We start from the raw sequence: 8,794 nt of genomic DNA, 5'->3' as shown, positions 1-8,794 counted from the left end.
ATGATATCCCTGGTGTATAAGGACTGGTGCTGGCCAGTAGGAATGAATGACCCGCTGTGGATCCCGGTGACCTACATTACAGGGGATGTATGAGACTCCCCGCCCCCTCAGCACTGTACAGCTCGCACACCGGAGCCCCCAGTTACACCCGGATTGCGTACACCCGCGGGCCGCAGCCTGACGACATTCTGACGAAACTGACAGACTAGAAAGGGAGGACGAAATCCTCCAGAAAAGTAGTGGCACCGGACTGACAACGCGGCCAGCCAATCCCTGCCGCTCGAGCTGCCACTACGAGACTTCTGATTGGCTGCATCACTAAAGACCCGGGCGGGGCCATTACTCAGAGGGGAAGACGTGACGACATCAGAACGTGTGCGAATCCGGTGCCGACAGCTTAGGACGACGAGACCAATCAGAAAAGTCCAACGCGTGGCGCTCCAACCAATCACGGCGCTCCACGACTTTGGCCGGCCGGGAAGGTATAAAAGACGGGAAGCGGCGCATGGTACGTCAGTCTGACAGCAACCGGCGAATAGAGACCGTATAGAAACTGCGAGGACTGGGCGCGGCCTGCGATCGGTATGTGGCTGGGGAGCATGGTGGGGCATAGCCATGCCTGTGTATGGGGGAGGGCGCTGGTGCTGACCCCTCTGCTGGGGGTGGTCGCACATTGGTATCTCATTCATTGGCACTGGATCTGTTGGTTTTTATGCATATGATTTGCTTATGAAGTGGGTGCAGACTGTATGGGGCACCGGACGTGGATTATGATCATGCTGCATCTGTCACTTGCTAATTACCTTTTTAGATCTTTGGCCCTATTGATGGCAGCCATTGTTTCATGATGGGATCTGGATGTGTACACTTCCTCTTGCTGACTTTGTCCCCTATGTCGTCCCCTATGTCGTCCCCTCCCATGGGATCGTACTCCTTTTCGGACCGATCTCACCCAAAGGAAGAATGAGCACCGTGCTGTCTCTCTAGAAGCTTCTCTCCCTCCTTCCTGCCGCCCATGATTCGCCATCTTGCGTCCCCATTGGTCGGGGGAGGCGGGCTGTCAGCGTGGCACCACCCTGCTTTTATGCCTGTTGTCCGTCGGAGGTCCCCTGCTGCATCCATGCATCGCTAACATTGTCTTTTTTTTTTCTTTTTTTGTCTACAGGGCGGTTTACTATTCTACACTACAGAGCGGTATTTTCACAGTTTGGTTTAGAAGACGTCATCTGATGGTCAGGATGAAGCTGCTGGCAGTCGTATTGCTGGTCGTGGCCGGTACTTATGCCGACGATGACGACAAGAGGGAAGATGTCGGCACCGTGGTCGGGATTGATCTGGGGACCACTTATTCATGGTGAGTGACTATTGGCTGTCAGTGATGAGTGATGATCTGCTCATCAGACACAGGAAGCCTTGTATTACAATAGAAAAGGCTTCCATAGACCCACAGGGCCTGTAGATGTAGGATTCAGAACAGACCTTCCTTTTTAGAACAGTGCACATGTCCAGTAGTCATCCGTTAGATCAGATCTGTTGGGAAACTGATTTCGATTGGATCCATTTTATTGTCTATAACATGGGAGTCTATGGACAATGAATACGTTACTGGATCACTATTTAGCCATCTGTTGTACTTGCATTTGTACCGGATCCGTTACTAATGGATGATAAACGGACATCCGTTAACAGATCTGCCGTCCATAGATTCCCATGTTAAAAATGGATCCGGCCGACATCTGTCATTTAACAATGGACAAAAAAAGTTTGATTGCACAACTTTTTTTTTTGCAAACGGATCCATGATAACAGAGGACTACAGGACATGTGAACCCAGCCTAACATGGGGGGGGGTCTATGGAGAACGGATCCACGATAGCAGATGACTACAGGACATGTGAATGTGAACCCAACCAAACATGGGGGGGGGGGTCTATGGAGAACGGATCCATGATAGCAGATGACTACAGGACATGTGAATGTGAACCCAGCCAAACATAGGGGGGGGGTCTATGGAGAACGGATCCATGTTAACAGATGACTACAGGACATGTGAACCCAGCCAAACATGGGGGTCTATGGAGAACAGATCCATTAACGGATTACTATTTGGCTATCAGTTTTTCTTGCATTTGTAAAGGATACCTCTTTCTTACTGGATCAGTTTCAAATGGATCATAGTAATCAGTAATCTTCCATTTGAAACCAGTAAGAAAAAGGGATCTTGTACTAATGCAAGAAAAACGGCCAAATAGTAATCCGTTAATGAATCTGTTATCCATATACCCCCCCTCCCCCATGTTAAAAAAAATAAATAAAGGGATTCTGCAAAAAATCAAAAAAGTTGTTTGCAACAAGGATTACTATTGGATCCATTCTATCGGATGATTACTGGACATGTGAAGTCAGCCTTATAGGTTAGCACTATATACAGCTTCTATCAAGGTGGAGGATCCTCTGTATTTATGATGTATTGTAGATATAATTAGCAACAGCGCCACTTAAGTTAGTTGGCAGAATCTGGTATTGCAGCCTTATACAAGAGTGACATCTTTGTGTCAGAGAACACTAAAATGTAGTAGTAACAGCGCCACTTAGGTTAATTGGCAGAATTTGGTATTGCAGTATGTGTATGTATGTATATATGTATGCCTGTATGTGTGTGTGTGTGTGTGTGTGTGTGTGTGTATATGTATATATATATATATATATATATATATATATATATATTTATATTCATTCATTATATATACACACACCTTTTTATTGCATATGTTGCAATGCCAAATTCTGCCAATTGGCCTAAGTGGGGCTGTTGCTAATATATTAATATTCTCTGCCACGAAGATGTCGCCCTTTGCTTAAAGCTGCAATACAAAATTTTGTATCACATCATAAATCCAGAAGTGCCTCCACCGTGATGGAAGCCGCATATAATGCTAATATATAAGGCTCCGTTCACATGTGTCTGTATGCTAAGGGTATTCAATGGCGCGGGTTTTCTAATCTTGGCTAACATTTAGATGGCACACCCTTGCCTAGACCTTCTGAAAATGTGTCCTTTTTATAGTTGCGGTATGACATCTTAGCGCATCTGCAGAAGTTTTTTGTGTAACTTGTCCCCATATGGACCCTCTGCAGTCTGGTAACTCCATGGATTTGGGGGCACTTGCCTCTTGGGCCCTCATTCAGTTGTATCGCTGGCATGGGCAGCTTTAGGCTCCACAATGCATTTTTGTCATACTTTAACCCTTGTCTGATACCATTAAAAAAAAAAAATCACTAGTTGTACCAATCTGCATGGGGTCTCATTGACTCCATGGTACTAAACAAGGGTTAAAGGGAACCTGTCACCAGCTTTGGTTACTCTAAGCTGTGGCAGCCACCAGTGGGCTCTTATATACAGCATTCTAACATGATGTATATAAGAGCCCAGGCCGCTGTGTAGCACATAAAAATGACTACAATACTCGCCTAAAAGGCGGTGCAGACTGGTCAGATAGGTGTATCCGATCTCCGGGACCGGCGCCTCCTCTTTCAGCCATCTTTGTCCTTCTGAAGGCTGGGTGCATGACTCGTCCTACGTCATGCACACAGGCCGCATTGAGGTCCTGCGCAGGCGCACTACAATACTTTGGTGTGCCCTGCTTAGAACAGATCAAAGTGTGCCTGCGTAGGACCTCAATCCCGGCCTGTGTACATGACGTAGGATGCGTCATGCACCCAGGCTTCAGAAGGAGGACAAAGCTGGGCGAAAGAGGAGGCGCCGGAGAACGGAGACAGCCATCCAACCAGTGTGCACCCGGTCCATCAACCAAGTCCATAATCTTTTGGCTGCTGGACGGACCCCTGAAAACTGCTTACTACTTGATGGCATTCCCGACTTCTGTTTTCTTGATTTAGGTTGGTTTCACATCTCCGGTATTTTTCCGGAAGCCGGATCTGGCACACATGTAGTACAGTTACATTCATTTACAATGGAAGCGCGACAGCATGCGGACACATGCTGCGGACACATGCTTAATACACAACCGCATGTGTCTGCATGGTGTCGCGCTTCCATTGTAAATTAATGTAACTGTACTGCATTTGTCCCGGATCCGGCAAAATACCGGAGATGTGAAACCAGCCTAAGTCAGCCTGGTACGCACAAGTAGTCTCTTGCCAGGGCAGCTAATCAAAAAAAGAGTTGCTGATGCTGTCAGTAAATTGCACTTTTCGGGAGTCCTATCCACTCAATGGCTGGACCGGATCCTAAGAATCCAACCACAGCAGCCACTAGTTGACGTCAGCACTCACTTGGTTGCATTTCATAATATTTATTCTTGAATTTAGCTTTTTATGAAACTATAATATTTGACCACTTATTTGTTCTTATTTCCAGTGTTGGAGTGTTTAAGAACGGGCGTGTAGAGATCATCGCCAACGACCAGGGTAACCGAATCACCCCATCCTACGTGGCCTTCACTCCAGAAGGTGAACGATTGATTGGAGATGCTGCCAAAAATCAGCTGACCTCCAACCCCGAGAACACGGTGTTTGATGCCAAGCGTCTTATCGGTCGCATATGGAATGACCCGTCTGTTCAACAGGACATAAAATATCTGCCATTCAAGGTAAGGTTTGTGAAATATTACTCTGCATATCATAAAGAAGTGTAAAGGGGGCTTTACACGGTAGCGATATCGCTAGCAATTTGTAGCGTGTAAGTACCCGCCCCCGTCACGTATGCGATTGTTTGTGATCGCTGCTGTATCGAACATTATCGCTACGGCAGCGTCACACATACTTACCTGGTCGGCGTCGTCGCTGTGACTGCCGAACAATCCCTCCTTCAAGGGGGAGGGACGTTTGACATCACAGCGACGTCACCGCGATGTCACTAAGCGGCCGACCAATCAAAGCGGAGGGGCGGAGATGAGCAGGACGTAACATCCCGCCCACCTCCTTCCTTCCGCATTGTGGCAGGTAAGGAGACATTCATCGCTCCTGCGGTGTCACACGATGTGTGCTGCCGCATGAGCGATGAACCACCTGGATAAACAACACTTACCGATTTTTGAGTTTGGAACGACCTCTCCATGGTGAACGATTTTCACCATTTTTGAGGTCGATTAAGTTCGCTGGTCAGTGTCACACGCTGCGATATTGTTAATGACGCCGGATGTGCGTCACTAACAACGTGACCCCGACGATAAAACATTAACGATATCGTAGCGTGTAAAGCTCCCTTTAGGCTTCATGGTTTGGAGATGTCTCATATTGAGGTTGACCAGTAGGGGACCAATTCTTGGCACGATAAGTCTTTGGAGTAAATGGAAGCAGCCTCAGGAGCTCTCGATTGTTTCCTAATCTCATATAATATCCACTTTTTTTTTTTTTTTTTTTTTTTTTTTTTTTTTATTATTATTTTCCGATTAGGTTGCAGAAAAGAAGACTAAGCCCTACATTGACGTGGATGTAGGAGATCAAAGAAAGACCTTCGCCCCAGAGGAAATCTCTGCCATGGTTCTGACCAAGATGAAGGAGACGGCTGAACAATATCTTGGAAAAAAGGTAGGTAGACTGTTGAAACTTGGAGTGTTGGTGTACAAGATTGTGGGTGGGTCCCCATCCCCCACCTCCCTCTTCGAACGGTTCCTAATCAGTTTTTTTGTGGTAGGTTACCCATGCTGTTGTCACTGTGCCTGCCTATTTCAATGACGCCCAACGTCAAGCCACAAAAGACGCCGGTACCATTGCAGGGTTGAACGTGATGAGGATCATCAATGAGCCGTAAGTATCCCTCTACTTGTTTCTTGATGGTCTTTATGTTGGGTTTATTACCGTCCCATGTGCTAAAATGGTTATTTTGGGTTTCAGAACGGCAGCTGCCATTGCTTATGGTCTGGACAAGAAGGAAGGAGAGAAGAATATCCTTGTCTTTGATCTGGGTGGTGGTACCTTCGATGTGTCCCTCCTTACCATCGACAATGGTGTCTTTGAAGTAGTTGCCACCAATGGAGATACCCATCTGGGAGGAGAGGATTTCGACCAGCGCGTCATGGAGCATTTCATCAAGCTGTACAAAAAGAAAACCGGCAAAGATGTTCGCAAGGATAACCGGGCAGTGCAGAAGCTGCGTCGTGAAGTAGAGAAAGCGAAGAGGGCCCTGTCTTCTCAACATCAGGCCAGAATTGAGATTGAATCTTTCTTTGAGGGAGAAGATTTCTCTGAAACTCTAACCCGTGCCAAGTTTGAGGAGCTGAACATGGTAAGAAGTGTTAAATGAAAAACTACAATTGTATGTTGAATATGGAAAGTTGTAGGACCACACTAAATTACTTCTTACTACTTGTAGGACCTTTTCCGTTCCACAATGAAACCAGTCCAGAAGGTTCTGGAGGATGCTGATCTGAAGAAGTCTGACATTGATGAAATCGTGTTGGTAGGAGGATCCACACGTATCCCTAAAATTCAGCAACTGGTGAAGGAATTCTTCAATGGCAAGGAACCATCTCGTGGCATCAACCCCGATGAGGCTGTGGCTTATGGTGCTGCCGTACAGGCTGGAGTACTCTCTGGAGACCAGGACACTGGTAAGAAACTTTTTCTTCCTTGACTTGCTTTTTGCACTTGTTTGCCAGTCCAGAACCTAGGTTGCCCAGGACGGATCAGTGAAATATCCAATCTATTTACAGGTGACTTGGTCCTTCTTGATGTGTGCCCTCTGACTCTTGGTATTGAGACTGTTGGTGGCGTCATGACTAAGCTGATCCCCAGAAATACTGTTGTACCTACAAAGAAGTCCCAGATTTTCTCTACAGCCTCTGATAACCAGCCTACTGTCACTATCAAGGTTTATGAAGGTAAATCATTTTAACACATGTTCTAATTCTCCAGCCTAAATATTTACAACCATTAATATCTATATAGTACCTTTTTTTGAGGGTGTTTGGTCACTTAATGTTAAAGGGTGACTAAACTTTGAGAAACCTTTCCATAGTAACGTTAGAAAGAAATTTTGTCTGCATCCTAAGATACATCCCTGATTTTGCGGCAGACGCGCTCAGTTGATCCATATTGACTGTCCTGAGGATCATTTGAGTGCTCACCTCTTAAGGAATCGTTGGGGGATCCAGGTCTTTAAAGCTTTATGAAGGGTGACTAACAACTGTGTGTTTTTCGTCTTTTATAGGTGAGCGTCCACTTACCAAGGACAACCATCTTCTCGGCACATTTGACCTTACCGGCATTCCTCCAGCTCCACGTGGTGTCCCTCAGATCGAAGTTACATTTGAAATTGATGTAAACGGTATCCTTAGAGTTACGGCGGAAGACAAAGGCACCGGCAACAAAAATAAGATCACCATTACAAATGACCAAAACCGGCTAACGCCAGAGGAAATCGAGAGGATGGTCAACGACGCCGAGAAATTCGCTGAAGACGACAAGAAACTCAAAGAACGGATCGACTCTCGGAATGAGCTCGAGAGCTACGCTTATTCACTGAAGAACCAGATAGGTGATAAGGAGAAGCTTGGAGGCAAGTTGTCTTCTGAAGATAAGGAAACCATTGAGAAAGCGGTAGAAGAAAAGATCGAATGGTTGGAAAGTCATCAAGACGCAGACATCGAAGATTTCAAAGCTAAAAAGAAGGAATTAGAAGATGTTGTACAACCGATAGTTGGCAAACTTTATGGTGGAGCAGGAGGACCTCCTCCTGAAGGAGAAGAGGCTGAGAAGGACGAGTTATAGGCAGGAGAGCGATCTACGGCTGCTAAAATTCTGTAAATACTGGACTCAAGAACTTTGTGAGAATATTGGAACGCAGAAAACTCTAATGTTCTTGTGGATTCTTCACTTCCCGGTGGAGACAATAAGCCATTATGGCTGTTTACTGCTTTTCATTAGCAGTTGTTCACTTGGATCATTTATTTTTGTTCGGTTTCTTCCCCCGGGGGGGTGGGCTCTGGATTTTTTGGGAGGGTATGGTGCAGTTTAAAAGTTGCTCAGATGTTTTATTTATTTGAAGAAAAAAAAAAAACACAAACTGGTCAAGAGCATTCTATGTAGAACTTTTTTCTACCATCATTGACCACAATAAATGTTTGATAAATAACCTGCTGCTCATCTACCTGATTCTTTTTCATCTCCATTATCTAATTCACTTTTGACAGACACGCGTAACAAAACTCCAAGAGGTTTTCTGTAATCGAGAAATAAAATAAGCCAATACATCACATAGATGGGGGAGACATGTACTGGTGTTCCCCTACCGGTCTTAGTTTATTGGTTGTAGTGATGATGTCATATGTGACAGTGCAGCAAATTCATGGCCTCAGCAGTATGATTGGTGATTGGCTGCAGCGGTGACATATAGATGGAGTGTCATCACTGCAGCCTATTAAACATAAGTTGACTTTGGATTTAAAGGGACCCTGACAGCGGATACATAATGTCTATGTATCAGACACCTACTGTAGGATATCACAGCCATGTATGTTTGACTAAAATAATATACCGTATTTCTCGTTTTATAAGACTCACCCCAAATTTAGAGATTAAAAAAAGGGGGTGGGGCATCTGGAGTAGGGGCTATTCTGCAGGGTGGGCTGTGCTGGCTGCGGGCACTGGTGGCTGTGTGGAGCAAGGCAGGGTGGCGGGTGAGGTGCTCTGTTGGCAGTGTGGGCTTCAAAGAAATTGCGCTCTGAGTCGGCGTATGCGCAGATTGAGCTCTTAGCTCATTGACAAACCTAGATCTTATCTGCGCATGCGCCATCTCCATGCAAAAATTACCTTAAGTCCGTTGCTGGGG

The 8,794-nt window shown here is 45.7% G+C and overlaps 1 protein-coding gene across 1 annotated transcript; it reads left to right on the top strand.

Annotated features, from left to right (window-relative positions):
* The first annotated feature begins 476 nt into the window (after nt 1-476).
* HSPA5 (heat shock protein family A (Hsp70) member 5) lies at nt 477-8,098 on the top strand. The gene is made up of 9 exons (XM_075324148.1): nt 477-582; nt 1,166-1,354; nt 4,382-4,613; nt 5,419-5,553; nt 5,660-5,772; nt 5,860-6,250; nt 6,338-6,575; nt 6,678-6,845; nt 7,175-8,098. The coding sequence occupies exons 2-9, from the start codon at nt 1,230-1,232 to the stop codon at nt 7,732-7,734; spliced, it is 1,962 nt and encodes a 653-aa protein (XP_075180263.1). The 5' UTR covers nt 477-582; nt 1,166-1,229; the 3' UTR covers nt 7,735-8,098.
* The last annotated feature ends 696 nt before the right edge of the window (nt 8,099-8,794 follow it).

Source organism: Anomaloglossus baeobatrachus, chromosome 9 (genome assembly GCF_048569485.1).
Source record: "Anomaloglossus baeobatrachus isolate aAnoBae1 chromosome 9, aAnoBae1.hap1, whole genome shotgun sequence".
Classification (NCBI taxonomy): Eukaryota; Metazoa; Chordata; class Amphibia; order Anura; family Aromobatidae; genus Anomaloglossus; species Anomaloglossus baeobatrachus.
Note: the sequence above shows the minus strand (reverse complement) of the source record. Positions and strands in the feature narration are given on the sequence as shown.

What these genes read in the sequence shown, in the direction of transcription:
- HSPA5 (XM_075324148.1), top strand. Translation starts at nt 1,230, where the DNA reads ATGGTCAGGATGAAGCTGCTGGCAGTCGTATTGCTGGTCGTGGCCGGT. An exon ending in CTCTGGAGACCAGGACACTG is followed by an intron (nt 6,576 to 6,677) that starts GTAAGAAACTTT and finishes ATCTATTTACAG; the next exon opens with GTGACTTGGTCCTTCTTGAT. An exon ending in CACTATCAAGGTTTATGAAG is followed by an intron (nt 6,846 to 7,174) that starts GTAAATCATTTT and finishes CGTCTTTTATAG; the next exon opens with GTGAGCGTCCACTTACCAAG.